The sequence below is a fragment of the Panicum hallii genome, chromosome 6 (genome assembly GCF_002211085.1).
Source record: "Panicum hallii strain FIL2 chromosome 6, PHallii_v3.1, whole genome shotgun sequence".
In the NCBI taxonomy this organism is placed as follows: Eukaryota; Viridiplantae; Streptophyta; class Magnoliopsida; order Poales; family Poaceae; genus Panicum; species Panicum hallii.
In genome coordinates this window covers 4,814,141-4,832,588 of record NC_038047.1, presented here as the reverse complement: position 1 = coordinate 4,832,588, position 18,448 = coordinate 4,814,141, and the positions used below count along the sequence as shown (strand labels likewise).

At 43.3% G+C, this 18,448-nt stretch overlaps 2 protein-coding genes across 3 annotated transcripts; one reads left to right on the top strand and one right to left on the bottom strand.

The window, feature by feature from the left end:
- Positions 1–4,416: 4,416 nt before the first annotated feature.
- LOC112897188 (obg-like ATPase 1) lies at positions 4,417–10,662 on the top strand. Its single transcript, XM_025965431.1, has 12 exons — positions 4,417–4,631; positions 5,946–6,113; positions 6,231–6,354; positions 6,871–6,962; positions 7,050–7,148; positions 7,265–7,378; positions 7,994–8,058; positions 8,552–8,668; positions 9,189–9,264; positions 9,511–9,603; positions 10,097–10,147; positions 10,236–10,662. Exons 1-12 carry the CDS (start codon positions 4,548–4,550, stop codon positions 10,332–10,334), a joined length of 1,182 nt encoding a protein of 393 aa, XP_025821216.1. The 5' UTR covers positions 4,417–4,547; the 3' UTR covers positions 10,335–10,662.
- Positions 10,663–16,281: 5,619 nt separating this feature from the next.
- LOC112897448 (acyl-[acyl-carrier-protein] desaturase 7, chloroplastic-like) lies at positions 16,282–18,088 on the bottom strand. Of its 2 annotated transcripts, none has more exons than XM_025965739.1 (2): positions 17,869–18,088; positions 16,282–17,685 (listed from the first exon to the last, which is right to left on the bottom strand). In XM_025965739.1, exons 1-2 carry the CDS (start codon positions 18,027–18,029, stop codon positions 16,554–16,556), a joined length of 1,293 nt encoding a protein of 430 aa, XP_025821524.1. In that variant the 5' UTR covers positions 18,030–18,088; the 3' UTR covers positions 16,282–16,553. The 2 variants fall into 2 exon arrangements, with proteins under 2 accessions (XP_025821524.1, XP_025821525.1); XM_025965740.1 differs by having other exon boundaries at positions 16,282–17,676.
- Between the last annotated feature and the right edge of the window lie 360 nt (positions 18,089–18,448).

Sequence of the window (18,448 nt, the reverse complement as noted above, 5' to 3'; positions counted from 1 at the left end):
TTGGCTAGAAGCGATGGCGATATAATACCAAGTTCATTGTCGGTATTGTTCTGTTCTTCTATTGTTGCTCCATCCACCCTCGACGACGGCATCAGCTCTGAAATGCTACCGGTGGAGGCTGCTGCAAGTGGAACACACACAATGGCAAGTTTGTTGTCCATGCGGTTCACTTCTGCTATTACTGCTATGGGCACCCTTGACAAGCATGGCCCCGAGAAGCTTCCTATGGAGGCGGTGGAAAGTGGAGAACGCGCTGAGGCTACTGCTCTTGTGCCGGCAGTGTGCGACAACATCATTCCTATTCCACTCATCACCGTGTTAGATGTCATGGACTGTGATGATGATGACGAGCTTATGGTGCCAGCAATTGCAGCATCGACCATCACTAAGGAGCATGTTCAAGTCACGGTACATGATATTGTATTTGCACCTACCATTGACACTGAACCCAATGACATCAACATAGAAGTGTCTCCCAATGACTTGATGAGGTTTCCTGACTCCGACATCAGAATATTTGTGCCTGCGGATGGTCCAGACACTGTTCTGATTCCAACAAAGCTTGGCAGACCCGCCCTGAAGCTCTTGCTGCCAAGTTTGTCAGTGTTACTGCATGCAAATCAGAGTGCGCACCATGTGTCCAATGAAACTGCACTGTCAATACAGTGGGTTGAGAAGCAAACATGGCCACCACCTACACAACTGGAACCTACAAGTATGGATGCTAGTATCCGGCCAATGCCATGGCCATCTTTCCTTGCAACTGCACAAATTGATGAGCTACGAATTGAGGGAAAACTTTCTGAAGCTATACATATTGATATGAGTATTTGGCTCAAAGGCAACTTGATATCGTGCACAATTCCTATTCTGCTCACCTGTCAGCTTGATATTAGTTCATTTCTGAATGATACTTGTCAAGATAGGCACCTCTGGTATCTTTATCTATTGTGTTCCATGGATGATCAGCTAGTTGTCTTTGCTGAAAAAGAATGCAATGACCCTAAAGGACATGCACTGCCTGAGGATAATTTTATCAAGTCAAATATCATCTACCGCTTGAAAGGTCCTTTTGAGATGCTACCTAATTGCTTGGCAATTGTTGGTGAGAAACAATCTGTTCAAGACTCCACTTAATTGGTGCAGTTATAGTACTACTGTGTTTTTCGCGGCTGATAGAAGGCAATGCATAAGATTAATACTGTTAACTACTATGGTATGGCCGGTAGGTTGTTTGGAGTGGGAGGACCAGTACGCAGATCAATATTCAGATATGCCGGGGGTCAAAGATTTTGTTGATTTTGATCACAGCTTGAAAAGGATACTAGAAATTCTTCTGTACTATATTGAACATGAATGCTTGCTAAGCGGGAAGTGTGGAGGAGAAAAGAGCTTTGGTAGAACGTCCAATGTTGCAGTTGTTCAATTACCACATTTTCTTATGTCTGTGCAACAGAAGCATAGTGATGGCTTATCAGCGAGTACAGTTCAATTGCAATGGTTGCTTGCAGTTGGTTGCCTAATGTTCAGATATGCAGTGCTTCCAGGAAAACAAAGGTGCAAAATTTTGGAGTTGGCAACTATACATGGGAATCCTTGTTGTTTTGGGTCAATACTGAAGAATTTTCTGTTGAAAGTATCAATGATGATCCACTGTTGTTTGAAGTGGCTAGAAGTTGGAAGGATAAAAATTTCTGTTATTCATTTCAGCAAGTGCAGCTTGCAAGGGATAATAGAATTGAAGCTTTTGTTTCCTGTCATACTTAAACCTTCAAGCTGAGCAACTCTGTCATTTTTGTTTACATCAAGCCAAAGACAATTGCATGGTGGTCAAAGCGATATGAGGAGAGGTCATTTGATGCAAATTCATTTATTGCCTCTCATATTGTGTTCTGCTTACGAACATGGGATCCCGGTGGCACCAATACATCGGCTTCGGGGCAAGCCGATTTTCAAGGAGGAGGGAATGTTAGGGACTCTACTATGTTGCTGATTGGATTGGGCCATCGCATGGGCCATGGGCCATGGCAGGTCTGGGTTGGTCTGACTACGAGAAGGAGCAGCACGCAAAGGGAAAGGGGCATCAATTATATCAGAACAAAAACTTGTTCATCTTCCTCCTCAAGTCTCTCCCTCCTCTACTGTTCTTCCTCTAGATTATCTGCTACTTACTGATGTATCTCTCGTCCTTCTCCGATCCCTTGCTTTGCTGCCCTATCCCGAACTCTATTCCTCTCATATTTTGTATCCTGAACTTAGCTGCTCCTATATCAGTGTCATTCCGGTTGGAGTAAGGAAGGGGGCTGCTAACATTCCAAATCCAAAGGGGCAGGAGATTGGAGAGGATTCAGACCTTGACACGGCAGATCGAACTTCACATGGAAGGAAGGAGTGGGGGAGTTCGGGGTTACGAGCCGACGATGGCAGCAGCTGAGCTGAGCAGGGGCCGACGAGGTGTGGCTGTGCGGGGCCTCCGTCGGCATCGAGGAGCGGATGCCGGAGGTGAGGTGGGGAACGGATCAGGGAGGCCACGTTGTCTCGATTCCGACCACTCCTAGCTCCGGCGGCGTGGCCGGATGGCGGAGACGGCCTGCACCCAAACCCTGAGAAATGGAGTCTTGGATCCTCCACTGCTGCGTTCGTGACTCGCGTCGTGGAGGAGGAGGAGCGGTCCTTTTTTTTTAACGGAGGAAGAGAAAGAGGAGGTGGAAGTTATCAGTTCAAGCGCGCGCGCGCGTATATATATATTATTAGCTGCAGTCTATGGGCTCTTTAAAACATGTGGGCTTTGAAGCGAACAGGCCCATAAACAACAGTACTAGCCACTTGCTTCTCCAATGCAAATACGGGACCATATTAAGGTAATCTTTTTCTTTTAATATAAAAAGAAAACTTGCATGATCTCTAATGCTGGCGCCTGTGTTAGAATTTGTTTGGGCTTTATCAAAATCTCTATCTACATCCATCTCTACTTTTCTACTATTTCTAAAGCAAGCAATGACTCCTTAGTTCATCAGTCGGAATCCTAATTGGAACCCGGATAAATCAATCGGAATTCTCATCAGAATTCGGACAAATCAATCGGAATCCCAATCGAAACCTAGAAAATCAATACCTCACGCGGTCACGGCACGGTCTGTACACGGAGTGAAAAAGCAAAAAGTTGATGATCTCATGTAGGTCCGGATAAAATTTATATTATTCGTAGCAACGTACGAGGACTGTACTATTGTAATCAAAATACATATATTAGGACTCATCATATACTCTTTAGAAAATTAACTCACAACAATCTATGTAAGGATTTTATTTTTTACAGTTAAATTTTATTTACTTATTTTATTTTATGAGGAATATTTATTTGTTGTGGATTGTGAACAAGGACTATTTTGCCCGCGAATGATAGGTTCACACGTGCTACTGTGAGTAGACGCGTCGCAAAAGGCCCACCGACGATCCACCGTCGGTCTGGAGGAGCTTCTGCCACCCATCGCGCCGCCGGGTTAGAGTTTTGGATTGCGGGGTTAGGGTACCGGGGTTGTCGGGATCCTAAGTAGCCGGATCTATAGATGATCGGACAGACAGTGGGTCGGTCGAGACGGCGGGGTGGCGGGGGCGCCGCTCACTGGGGTGGTGGAGGATGGCGAGCGGGGAGGGATGGTGGCAGGGAAGGTTGCTGAAGTTGGAGGAGGAGGAGCTTGCGCAGCAGTGTCGAAGGGTGGCGGAGAAGGTACGGGGATAGCACCGGAGCCAGCAGGCGGTAGTGGAGGTGAATGAGCTTGGTCGGTGTTAAAGATGAGGATCGAGATTAACATTGGCGGTGGAGGCATGAGGACAGCGCCGAAGCTAGCCGGCGGCGGGGAGCGACGTCCGGCCGATATAGGACCCACGACGGTGGAGGCAGGGCAACCTTGTAAGAGGCTTCTTGTGTGCGATTGATAAGGCTATCTCCAATCGTCGTTCTCTATATCCTTCATTTACAGAATTCTCTACAAGATTCTCTCCTTTATATCTCATTTCTTTCCAACAACGTTCTCTAAATCTCGTTCTCTATACATTAAACCCTATATTAGAAATGTATTTTGTTTCAAATTTTTATACGTATGTATTTATCATAACTCAAATGCTATGGACATATTTTATTTTTATTTAATTCAGTGTTTAAAACGTAAAGAAAAAATAGAGAAGAGGAGAGAGAATCTCTATATATAGAGGAAACCTGTAGCGTTCTCTATTTTAGAGGAACATTTAGAGAACGCTGCTGGAGCAATAGAGAACGAAATTTTCTCTATATATAGGATACAGAACGGTTTAGAAGATACCGTTGGAGACGGCCTAATAGCCCCCCATTTTGCCTGATCTCAGTCCACAGCATCTACGACTTAGGGGGCCCACAGCACCCGAGTCCATCGCTCATCTCGCAGCCCAGCCGCCGCCGAACCCTCTTCTTCTCCCACTCACTCGAGCCGCAACCGGCGCCGCCCCTCCGCTTCCCACCAAAAACCCTAGCCATCCCCGGTCGCATCGCCGCCGCGCGCCCGCCGACGATGCCTCCCAAGGCGAAGAAGGACGCCGCGCCGGCCGAGCGCCCCATCCTCGGCCGCTTCTCCTCCCACCTCAAGATCGGGATCGTAAGCCCAATTCCGCCCCCTTTCCCCACTCCCCTACGCTCCCCTCCGCCCCCTTTCCCCACTCCCCTACGCTCCCCTCCGCCCCCTTTCCCCACTCCATCCTCGGCTCGTTAGTTCTAGCCGCTGCGGGTTGATGGATCTTGTGGCCGTGCGGCGGCGTCTCCGATTCGGCCGACCGGGCTCAGCGCTGCTGCAGCGGGTTTGGGGTTTACGGGCCCGTCTGCGGTCGACGCCGTCCGTGCTCGTCTGACGATCTGGGTGGTTTTTAGGGGCTCCGTGCTTGCGTCTTGTGAATAGGAGCGTTCGGTTGCGATTTTGTAGTGAGTTGATTCGAGGCGCGCGGTTCACGTGATGGTGGCGGTGGTGCACGGGTTCCAGGTTAGGGCGGAGGGATTTGGTTCGGATGCCTGGGTCCTGTTATTTTTGTTGTTCCATACGAGTCTGGCTAGTTAGTGATTTACCAGAATGAGAGAAAAGCTTGAAGTGCCGGATGATCTTCCACTGGATTTTGATAGTGATTTACTAGAGTTAAGAGGAACACAGAGGTGCCAGATGCTATTGGAATGTTATTGCTGGTTCCTCAGTTCATGTGCTTCTTGTTGTGATTTCTTACTTCAGCTGATGGGTTGTTGGGGATAGGACTCGTTAGGAAGACCTTGGTATGGTTGTAATGAAATTTGAGTGGGTCCCATCCCACGGTGGAATGGTGTAGCTAGATTAGTACATTTTGTTAACATATTGGGAGTGAATTGGCCAGAGACAGGTGTCAATGTTTTTGATGTATTAAAACATGCTCCATTCTTGGGTACTGCTGGAAGACTTATACATATCCTTCGTTTCTGTGGGATATAGGATTGCTCAAACTAGTAGGCTAGGAGTGGTGGCATAATAACACGCAATATATATTTTTTTCTGGGTGCGGGTAGCATATTATTACTCGTTACTAATTCTGTATGTTATTCTTGTTGCTATAGTGGTGTCTTATGCTTTAGAGGCATGTTAGAGGCCAAGGGCATTTGTCCTTGTCTCATATAGTATATTATAATAGCTTCACGAATCTCGATGTACTACCAGAACATTGTGCATTGTTTCTCTTTTATGTTACGAAATCTTTGATAATTTATTCTGTGCTGAGTGCTGACTATACATCCAATTTCATGCCGAATGTGGTTACCTCTGTGGCAGAATTGTATTTATATTTAGCTATAATCACATCTCTGGTCACTTGTTTCATTCCTGTTTGTCACTGATACGATGACAATGTAAGTCGCTAAGATGAGGCCTAATACACCTTCTGGATTGCTGTTTCTGCAGGTTGGGTTGCCAAATGTTGGCAAATCAACTTTCTTCAACATAGTAACAAAGCTCGCAATACCAGCTGAGAACTTCCCTTTCTGTACCATTGAACCAAATGAGGCACGTGTGAATGTTCCAGATGAGCGATTTGACTGGCTTTGCCAACTTTACAAGCCAAAGAGTGAGGTCTGTTTCTTTTCTTTGCTCATAAAGTAAGGACTAGCTTCTTAGGTTAAGTTTAGATGAGCAGTGACTGTTGAAATCATGTTTCAGCTGTATTGTGACCATGGAAATTCTATGCAGGTGCCTGCATATCTGGAAATAACTGACATAGCTGGGCTTATTAGAGGTGCTCATGCAGGGGATGGTCTGGGCAATGCGTTCCTGTCCCATATACGTGCTGTTGATGGAATCTTTCATGTCTTGAGTATGTTTCTGCTCTAGTTTTGTTAATATTTAGTATTCTAATTAATTGTGCCTCATTTTAGTCAACATTCACCACTATGCTGCAGATTATTCATTTGTTTTTTACAATACCTTCATTCACTGATAATTTGATTGATCTAATTCTTCTTTAGTCTGTAGTGCCATATAAAATTATAAACTGGAAGTTTTAATTCAACATTTAGTGATAATATGGTTACCATATTATTTCAGTGTGAGGCAAAAGAACATTTGCGATTAATGAGTGATTGGTTTCATTCTTTCCTTTTTTGTTTCTTCTTGTCTGCTGATGCCTCATAGTGTTTCTAGTAATTTTTTTGTTCCAGAATAAAAAATTATAAATAGTTTGTTGCTCTAACGTAGACCAAAATTAACAGATTAATTTCTCATGTCATTCCATTCAAGGAATATATGTTCTTTAGCAAGGTTTATTTTCTAATTTAACTAGACATTATTTGTTATACCTTTTAACTGATTGAGTGTTGCGCATGGTTTTCAGGGGCATTTGAAGACTCGGAAATTACTCATGTTGATGATACAGTAGATCCTGTTAGAGATTTGGAAACTATTAGTGAAGAGCTCAGACTAAAGGTTAATAGGATTTCTGTTTATTGGCGCATCACCTTGTACAACATTTGAAGCTTCTTTTGACAGTGATCTATTGTATTTTCTGTGCAGGATATAGATTTCATGAATAAGAAAATTGAGGACCTTGAGAAGTCAATGAAGAGGAGCAATGATAAGCAGCTCAAAATTGAACATGAATTATGTGAGAGGGTGGGGCATCAATTACTTCTTCAATTTTGCCTCATAGCCATGTATCTGTTAGCGACCTTAAATATAACTGAAAATGAATTTTTCTGTATTGTTAACTTGGGTTTATCTCTCAACAGGTCATAAAACATCTCCAGGATGGGAAAGATGTCCGCTTAGGTGATTGGAAAGCTGCTGACATTGAGATCTTGAATACCTTCCAGCTACTTACCGCAAAGCCAGTTGTCTACTTGGTATGGGTTCTTGCTCATCTGCATGCCCATTCTATTTGTCAATAGTCTACTACGAGAAACTTGATGTTTTTGTTTTCATGATTTTTTAAAGTGTCACATGGTTCTTAATTCAGATTCTCAGTTAATTGGGGTATCATATGGGTTTCTAAGGAAAAAAAGGCAGACAACTATATAATTTTATTCTTTTTATGAACGCCTTTCTAGGTGGAAGTGTCTAACATGTGCTTGTTACGACATAGCTTCTTTCTGCAATGCTCTCTGCTCTGTTTCCTTGTATCTATTTCTCTGCTTCCTGTTATCAACATTTATTTGGAGCCATTACACATTGTTATATGAAAGGCAACTAGTACTAGGTCAGTTGTTTGCCTTAAAGGGTCCTAAAATAATTATCCGTGTATGATGTATTATGATATCGATTATTTATGCATGTGTACTTGTGTAGTAGCAGAAGAAAATGCATTTTTTATGTATGGAAGCAGCCAACATTCAGCTGAATCTGGTCATAAATTAACCATTTGACTGGTTTTTTTTTCAAAACTGCTTCAGTCTTTTGATGTGACCCTTTATTAATAATTGAAATGCATAGGCTGCAAAACCAATCTGTTATTTGTGCAGGTGAATATGAGTGAGAAGGACTTCCAGAGGAAAAAGAACAAGTTTCTACCCAAGATACACGCTTGGTATTATTTCTTTAAGATTATATTTCCCAAAGTGCTAGGTTTTGTGGTCCAAGTGACAGAAAACCCTAGATCTTATCACGTGTCGCACATCCAAATAACAGGGTTTAAAATTTTGATCGCACTTGCCAGCAGATGTTAATTCACGTTGGCAAGTTGGCCCCTCATTAGCTTCTAGTGTAGAGCCACATCATCTGTAAATGGAATCTAGATAAGAAAGCTTGTTATTTGGTTCATGGTGGAACTTTGTGATGTAATTGGATAAGTGGACCACAATATGTTGGTTAAGTGACGTGTGCCAAAGAACTATAATTTTACATTTGAACAGAAAACCTGGGTTTTTGTGAAAGACTCTTCTATAGATGTTACACAGATGTTATATCTGGTTGTAGCCACTTTACTGATAAAAAAATATAATCTTTTTCCTTTGGTAGTGTATGTTCTGTAAATGTCAGCATTATAAGCACAAATGGGCTGATATAAATATTTTTTTCAGGGTGCAGGAACATGGTGGTGAAACCATACTTCCTTTCAGCTGTGCTTTTGAACAGAAACTAGTGGATATGCCAGAAGATGAAGCTGCTAAATATTGTGCTGAAAACCAGTTAACAAGGCAAGTTAACTCGCCGTGATATTTGAGTTGGTTAGCTTGGTCATGCTAAATGCTTGTAGTGATGCAATATTGGACCTATCTCATGAGGTTGCAGTTTCAACTAGGACAAACTAACATCTTAACACACAGATTTTATTTCTTACTCATGGAATTCGAACAATTTACATTTAAATTCTAAAACTTTAGAAGCCAGAATATTCACCCCTAAGGCAAATATTAAGTTGAAGTAATTCTTTTATACGGACATCCCCAGCCTTAAAATAATTGCCAACTTTTGACCAATCACACATGGTTAAGCAATAATCTTTTTTGTTTAAAATGTGGCAAAATGCCCCTTAATATCATCTCAAGCAGAAATAAAGAGGGGCATTTTGAGAGTATAGGCCTGAAGGCTAGGGAAGTGCCAAGTGTTTGTAAAATAAAAAACATTTACCTAAAAGTGTCAGTTGTTTGACAACTTTCTGAGTTCTCTCATTGGTTCTCAATTTCAACTAAAATGTTTCTCTATTATGTCCTGCAGCATGATCCCAAAAATTATCAAGACTGGTTTTGCAGCAATTCATCTGATATACTTTTTCACTGCTGGTCCTGATGAGGTACTTGTTCTTTTCACTGCAGCATAATCTATCTTCTGTTATGTGTTGCTAAAATGTAACAGTAGGACAAAGGTGCCTGGTACAAAATTAGTCTGCAGGTAGTTGTGTTTTGTTGTAAGAAACGTCAAGACCGGAGGGGATACCAATTAATGTGCTTTTTGTTGAACTTTAATAGTGTTCAGTTTTCCATTAGGAGTATGAATCTGAATTAGCTGGTTCAGTGACACCTATGAATTCTTTCTTCAGGTCAAGTGTTGGCAGATCAGACGTCAAACCAAGGCCCCTCAAGCTGCTGGTGCAATTCACACCGATTTCGAAAGGGGCTTCATATGTGCTGAGGTAACCCTCTGCTATTTTATGTAGCTGATATATTTGTTAATTATTGTGATCTGCAGCAGCTGCAGTTACATATAACCTGATTTTACATAGTTGTCCTACTTGAACATTTTGATTGTCTGAATCTAGATGCTTCTGAAGTAACTTGTTTTCACCTCTTGATGTTTTTGTGTCGATGATTTTCATTGATTAACAGCACTCCTGAGTTCTTTATTTGATGTTTCATACTTCTGCACATGTTTATTAAGGAAAAACACAAGATAATATGCCCTTTTAAAGCCTGAACAGTGTGATTTGAATCTTGTAGAACTTAGGTCAGTCATTTACTAGAGCTCTATTCATGTTTGAACCAAGGTAGTTACTCCCTCCAGTCAAAATTTGTTGTCGTTTCAGACAACCAAATTGTCCTGCACTTGGTTATATTTTGCTGTGATAAACATCAACTACTCCTGACTTGAAGGAGTATATGATTGTTACATCTACTTTTGTGGGTCAGGTAATGAAGTTTGATGATCTGAAAGAATTGGGCAGTGAACCTGCTGTCAAGGTATGTGTGCCTCCCCCGAACAACCGTTCTTGTTCAAGTGCTTGTGTTGAGTTCCGGCCTTAGAAATCCAATTCCATGTGTACCGTAGGCTGCTGGAAAATACAAGCAGGAGGGGAAGACTTACGTGGTGCAGGACGGGGACATTATCTTCTTCAAGTTCAACGTGTCTGGTGGCGGGAAGAAGTGAAAACGTCGGGCGTTTGATAGTGCGTTACATCTTACCCTGGATTCCTACATTTTTGAGGCCACTAGCCAGTAGCCAGGTACCACAGTGCAAGTTTAAGATTGTACAACGAGGCTTTAAACAGTTGGAAAGATTGTATTCAAATAACATGTACGGTTGTATATCATGAGGAGCTCGCTGTTACCGAGTCGTCTGCATGCCAGGAAACTTGGAAACAGTGGAGTTGTGTTAACACTTTGCATCGAGTAACCTGGCATGCTGCAAATGATTTGTTTGTTGTAGAGGGAAGTTATTTGAAGTAGTCAGGGCAGAATGTGCTCTTGTGTGGGCATCTTACTGGGTCTGGCTCTTGGCCGCACTCGTGGGCCGCAAAAGGGTAGAACGCTAAGATGGTTGGGTGTGGATCCATTTTCGTTCAAAGAATTATCTGAAGGTTTGCATTTTTCAAGGACCAGCATAGAAATGGTAGGCCCTTGGTCCGTCCACGCAACGCATCCTTGAATAAAAATTTGTCCTGGGTGCTGACCGTAAGCCTTGAATAATCTCCCTCGGTTTATTAGTTGTACACGTGGCACGTCTACTAGAAGCCCTTGAATGTTTTTTTATGGAACTGGTGTGGACCAATCCGATGATGATCTCCAACCCTCCAAGCTTTTATATTCATATCAAGCTACGTGCACCAACCAATTTATTTACAATCACTTTAGAAGTTAGCATGGACAATTCTCTGGGCCATGGACCAAAGATGGTTGGATGATGTGCTGCTACATGCAACACAGCCATGAGCCCATGAAGTGGATTTGCTTGGAAATTAAGTAAGGGATTCTGTATGGAGAAATATGTACGGAATTTGGATTTTCCTCCATAGGTATTTGGCTAGTAGGCATAGTTATTTTTTTATTAAAAAAACCAAATCAACTTATGCCTCAGTTCGCCGCTTCGAAGAAGGCATTAATACCAAGCTTTATTCGATGGAAGGAATCTGCTTTAAATCTGAAAACGTTTTGGTGTTCGGTAGAGGGCTGGCCGATCGAGATCACTTCAGTTCGGCACCAGTTTGAATGGAGAAGGTCAAGCCCCTTTTATGTGAAAACAATGAGAGTACTTTTTTTTTAATTTCCACTAAGAGAAGCTTTACTAACTTTTGGAACGTTGCATCGAGAACACACTAATAAGTTGAAACACTCATAATCTCTGCATAACCAAGATAACTACAAAAAGAATTGACAAAAGTTCAGACATACTAATTAATAGCACGTGCTCAATCCATAGACTAGATGGCCACCCACGTGCCCAAATAAAAAGAAAATATATTAATTAGGTGGTGTTCGGTTTTCTAGGCTTATTTTAAGTCCCGTCACACCCGATGTTTGATGCTAATTAGGAGTATTAAATATAGATTAATGATAAAATAAATTCCATAACCCCTACGCTTATTCGCGAGACGAATCTATTAAACCTAATTAGTCCGTGATTAGCCCATGTGATGCTACAATAAATATATGCTAATCATGGATTAATTAGGTTTAATAGATTCGTCTTGTGAATAAGCATTAGGCTTATGCAGTTAGTTTTATAATTAATTTATATTTAATCTTTCTAATTGGTATTGAAACATTTGACGTGGCAGGATTTAAAATAAACCTCAGGAACCACGTGCGCCAACCGTTGAGATGCTGCTGCAGCGAAACAAGTCTGTCTTTTTCTTCCCAAATAAGACGGTACTATATTTCATGTCGCTCATAAACATTTCCAACCTAGATCTCCGTCCTTCAAGTCCTCTTCGCTACAGACTGCTAAGTTGTTCTGGGCTCGTATCCCTATGCAGTCCTAAAGTTGCTACTTTTACAGTTTGCCCCATGCCCTAGTCTTATATTAGCCGTATTGTTGCCATGTTGTCGCCACGGAAACCTAACCAGTACATGCCATTACTTATTTTCCCAAGGGTGAGCAGGCCACGAGATAGCCTGTTTCTTTACACCCCAGGTTACATAATTCAGCTTATTTAGCTTTATGATCCAACTTATACAAGCTCATCTGGTCAGCAAGAACCCCCAACTTATAAGCCAACTTATATCATATGTGTCCCTCTATTTTAGGTTATTTATTTTAACTTTTTACTTCAGTACCTATAAGCCGGGGTAAACAAACAAACAAACCCTTCACAATATCGATATTGTTCATAGATCACCAATTGATTGCATATGTACGGCACACCATCTCATTCTAGGTCGATGGATTCCATCTCGCGTGTCGTCAGGCGCAATGAATCCGCACTGGCCACCAGAGCAGAGTGGGCCTTGTTTGTATTTGGAACAACCATGAATCCTTTTATGGAACGGGAGGACCACGCCTAATTTTGTATCAATTAAACATTATATATTAGAAACTATTTTCAATGTATGTGAAAAAAATGAAAATATTATACTTCATGATTTCCCCATTCTCTACGATTATCGAGAAATATTTTTTCTTTATTCTGAGGATAACCATCGCAGGTTCATGCTTAAATGTTGCTTTGCAAGCTTCGATAGATATTGGCCGGTGTTTAAAAAATAAAACCATTTTCTTGTTGTCTGGATGCATGCTCCGCGACATTAAGTCTGCAACGACTATTCATTGGACACCTTCCAGATCGCCTGCTACAGAATTAACGCTACATTACTATATATGAGCACTGCTGCTACGGTTCCAGTGACCGGGTTACCTTATTGGTGCAAAGAACTGTACCTGCTGTCCTCTGCGTTGGTCGGCGATTAATGCAGATCATGATCTGACTAACCCCGTCCAACATATCACGTACTCCCTCCCTCCGTCCCAAAATAAATAAATATTGTTTTAGAAAATTTCGGACCAGGCATCCTAAGAAATAATCTTGTTACCTCTAATTACTTCTAACACTTGTGATTTAAAATCATATTGTTTATTTGATTTTTTGGATCCTCGATGAATGCATAGCAGTGTAACTAGAAAAATAACATCTACTAAGTATTTGATTGACTCTATGCGTTTTTCTATATAATATTTTCTTGTAATTGGTATTACTTTAATTAGATGATCTCACTACAAGCTAAAACAACACTCTTTGTGGGATAAAATTTGAATGCTAAAATAACACTTATTTTAGGTCCTGAATTTTTCTTCAATTCTGCCCAAAACATGAAGTCTCGTCGGCCCGCGCATGCCAAGTTTATTATACTTTTTTTCAAACTTGTTCTTTTAATAACCATTGTGATTGCAGTTAATATAGAAATAAAAAGCTACAATTTTAAGATTTGAAAATTACTAGATAGAGCGTGAGCCTGTACAAGATACACAAGAGGAGTTAAAAAGGGTGACCTCTCGGGCACCCGTATGTTAGTATTCTTCTGTTAACCAGTCATTATTGACTGTGCTCAATATGGGGTCAGGAAGGGTAGACCCTGTAGCACCTTCTGTTTACTGGAGCGGCTCGGCTGACTTTTTGCAATTGATTACGAATAAGTCTAAGAGGGTGTTTGGTTCTCTGGAGGCTTATTTTAAGCCCCATCATATCAGATGTTTGGATGCTAATTAGGAGTATTAAATATAGACTAATGATAAAACAAATTTCATAACTCCTAAGCTTATTCGCGAGACGAGTATATTAAACCTAATTAGTCGTGATTGGCCCCTGTGATGCTACAGTAAACATATGCTAATCATGAATTAATTAGGCTTAATAGATTCATCTCGTGAATAAGCTCTAGGCTTATGCAGTTAGCTTATATTTAGTCTTTCTAATTGGTATTAAAATATTCAATATGACAGGGCTTAAAATAAACCTCAGGAAACCAAGCACCCCCCTAAAGCATAGTGTTTTATTAATCTACCTTTGTCTTGCTTCTCTATAGTGTACGATGATGGTACTTGATACCATTGTTCGTCTACCGGCTGTTTAGCCCGTTTATACGCCGTGTAAACATTGCACAACATGTGATTTGAAGCACCACCCGTGTCCTACCCAACAAGACGTACATAGCAGGCTCCTGAACGTTATACAGAAGACCAATCTTGGAATCTCATCATTTTCTTATAGGATAACAAGAATTCGATGGAGGGACTAGTAACAAGATTGTGCAAGGCAGCTTCACTTGCTAAGGGCATTGCTTAATCCTTTTGTTGCTTCTGCAGGGATAAGAGTAAACTATGCCAAGTCTATCATGGCGGCGATTAATATTCCTAAGGACAAGATGATTATTCTTGCAAGCACTTTTTGTTGTGTTATTGGAACCTTGCCTTTCACTTGCCTAGTTACCAACCTTCTCTCCCAAGGACTGTTTGTTAAGATGTTTTGATTTGATGCCGTGTGTTCGATTCCGATTCAGATCTGGATTCGAATAAATGCTAAAACTTTTAAAGATGCTAGAAATCAATCTAGTTGGAAGCTATTTTTCTAGATAAAATTCTAAAAATCTGTCCTGTAATTGGAACTGGAATTATGATCTAGCTTCTAGTTCATGAATTATTTTCTAGAAATCCGCCTGTTTTCATTTAAAAACCCTGTTTTTTTCATGGGCAAAGTACTACTCGTGGATGTTGCCTGTTTGTTGGGATTATTGGGACTGTTTGATCGTTCACCTTTCGGATTTAAACTGAATTAATGCATTGGAAAATTTGCAATAATACACAAAGTTGGCTTTTGTAAAAGAAATGGTACTGACCAATGGTGTAAATAAAATTACTTTGTGATTCATTTATTAGAAACAAAAACGTGAAATTACTAAAGCGAAAAATATTGGATGGGCCTTAATTCATGCTTACCAATCATAAATGGCTGGATGAGGCGTGGGTCCGGGACATGCGAGAATAGATGCTTGAGTACGGCAAACCATTAGTTGGCACATGGCCGGAGGTGCCGCACTTAATTTGGTGGGGCTCATGTCTGAAATTTTCGCAGCGCACCTGTTGTGTTCCCGTGTGTTTTCGATGTAAGGATTAATATAAGTTTAGTTAATCATGGAATAGACATGTTAATTAGCGGATTAAGGCAAATATTGATCTTAGCTCGCATCGGTGGGGGTACTCTCTCCGTTTCAAAAGGTAGGTCGTTTTGGTTTTTCTAAATTCATAGTGTTTGCTATGTACTTCTATAGTTTTTGCTATAAATCTAGAAAAATTAAAACATGCTATATTTTGTAACGGAGGGAGTAGATTGTTGCTTTCCGCTAGTCCCGTTTGGACCTTTCAATCACAATACTTGTCGTTCAATCTTTTGTACAAAATTCAATTAAGGAATGAAAAGCAAGACTGTTGTAAAAGTGTCGCTCATATCCCTTTCTGACCAGGACAGGTTTGCTGCAAGTTTCACTAACTTACCTACTAAGAGACGGACCAGCAATTAGCAATATGATTGAGACAACTATAGACACAAGAGACTATAGGACTATAGGAGAAGGAAGGATCTACCAGCTGCCAATAGTAATTGGCAAATTCGAGCTCTATTTGGCTGAGCTCTGAGAGCAGGTTCTAGGTTGAATTCAGGCTTCGCTAGCTTCACTCATAGCGAAGATGGGCAGAAGAACAGCGATGGATTTTGTCAGAACTCAAAAGTTAGTTTAGTACTCCCTCCATTCCAAAATATATATAGGTTATTTTGGATCTTTTAGATTCACAGTATTTGCTATATACCTAGATATAATGTATATCTAAATGTGTAGCAAAATTTATAAATTTAGAAAAATCAAAACGACTTACATTTTAAAATGGATGGAATATGTTCTGTCCTGTTTGTTGCTAATTGGTTGATGGACGCTGGAGTTTCCCCTTGTTTGGACCAAGTTCTTTTAGCCACGGGAGATCTTTTGGCTGAACCGGGACACACTGAGCTCACCGGCTCTATCTAGCATCTTCTTTTCTTTTATGCATTCTTGGAACGAAAAAGGAAAAGGAGTTCCGATCTGTTTCAAACATAGTAACCACATACAAAAAGTTTCGATTATTGCTCACCATATAATGTATATCCTCATCAAGAGATCCCTTATTATCACCAGCAGTACTACATGATACATGTAGGAGCACAACTTTTCTTTCCGTTTTACAATGACAACACACATGCACACTACACTCACACACTCAAGAACACGGCTCCTATCACATGCTAAAATGCTGAAAGTAAACAGCAGCATAGCTTAGCTTGACAACCCCTTTTGGAGTAAATAAACTTTTGCAGAACTTTATTTGTAGAAGAGGAGGAGGAATGAATCATGGCAGCACGACACTGACGGGCCTGTCGAAGATCCAGCTGAACGGGATAGGCGTGGGCTTCTTTCGAGCCTGGGCCGCCCTGTCGTGGGCCTTCTCCTCCATCCTCCGGATCTTCTGCGGCAGCCCGCACACGTAGTCCCGCGCGCGCCGCCCCTCGCCGGAGAGCCCCGCCGCGAGCTCCTCCACGCCCCACTGCCGTATCATGTGCTCCAGGATGCCTCGGTAGTCGGAGGCCGTGTACACGCCGGTCTGCTGCGCGGCGGCGGCGTAGTGGGCGTAGAGGTCGTCGTCGCGGCCGTCGGTCATGAGCGCGGCGGGCATGGTGATCCGGCGGCGCATCATGTACCCCAGCGCGCGCACGGCGGCGTCGGGGTCGGCCTCGAAGAGCTTTCCGACGATGCGGGTGTAGGCGGCCTCGTGGCGCTTCTCGTCGGCCATGATGGCGCCGCAGACGCGGGCGAGCACGTCGTCGCCGTGCGCGCCGACGTGGCGCGCCGTGTTGCCGTGCGAGACGGCGGTGGCGCGCTCCTGGAAGGCGACGTAGATGAAGCCGTGGTAGGGGCTCCGGGCGGCGTTCATGGCCATCCCGGAGGCGATGAGGCGGTGCACGGTGCGGTCCACCTGCCGCATGTCGACGCGGCCGGAGAGGTACATGTAGCGGCTGAGCACGTCGCCGTGGCGGTTCTCCTCGGCGGACCAGCCGCGGATCCAGCGCGCCCAGGCGGTGCCGTCGGCGCCGGTGAGGTCGCGCACGCCCTCGAAGCGGTTGGGCACGCTCTGGTACGTGGGCAGCGCCTCCTCCGTGATCATGTTGCCGACGAGGCACACCAGGTGGTCGTCGGGCACGCCGGCCGCCCGCGCGCGGAGCTCGCGGCACGCCGCGTGGAAGCCGTCGTCGCCCAGCGCCGCCGGGTCCGGGAGCAGGTCCGACGGCTGCCACGCCACCTCCGCCGGCCTCAGCAGCGGCAGCACGTGCGCCTCCGCCCACGGCTCCAGGTGATCCAGCACCTCCAGCTTCTCCGGAGCCAGGTGCCCCACCCATTCCTCCTCCAGCTCGTCCTTGTCGTCCCGCCTGACGACGACGCCCGCCATGGCCCCCATGCTCGCAGTACTACTGCTCCTGCACCTCCTGCATGCACGGTGCAAGTTAGCGGACATCATTGTTGAAATTTAACACGTGCGAGAAGGAAGGATCGATGGCCGGACCTAGCTATCATACGGCATTACAAATAAATAAAGCGGCAGCTAGAGACACACGGCTCGCAGATGGTTAATCAGTTCGCTCTAACGTATTTGTATCATATATATGTACCAGTTGATGATGATCCGTCGTCGGAAGAAGGCGGCAGAGTCGATTCGTGTTGCCGGTGATGGGAGTTTGGAGGAGGAGGAGCAGTTCTTGTTAGCATTATTTGGTCTGCATGGTACTCCATGTCCAGGCGTAGCAAGAACTGCTGGTGTTGATGATGCCATGGCCAAACTGGGTCGTAGCAAGAGCACCAGAGGGGAGAAGATGGCAGATGCCGGGGCTCTTTGAGATGATCGATGCGCCTGAGGACAGGCGGCCGGGTGAGGTGTATTTATAGGGCGCGCGAGCTAGCCATTCCCAATAGCTCCCTCTTATTTTGCAAGAAAAAAGGAGGCACAACAATTAATGGGTGGCATGTACATTTGAAGAAAATTCGACCATGATTGTCTCGATCGTTTCCACCTTTCATTTATTTTGTCATAAATTTCTTCAAATTGCTTCGCATTGTTTCAAATTTTTACCGTCCGACGCGCGCGTGCGCTGCCGCCGATCTTCCCGCTCGCCGCTTTTTTTTTCTTTCACCGTCCGCGCGGCCCACGTTGATTCCACGGCAGGCTGCGGTGGCCACGTTACCGGCTCCGCG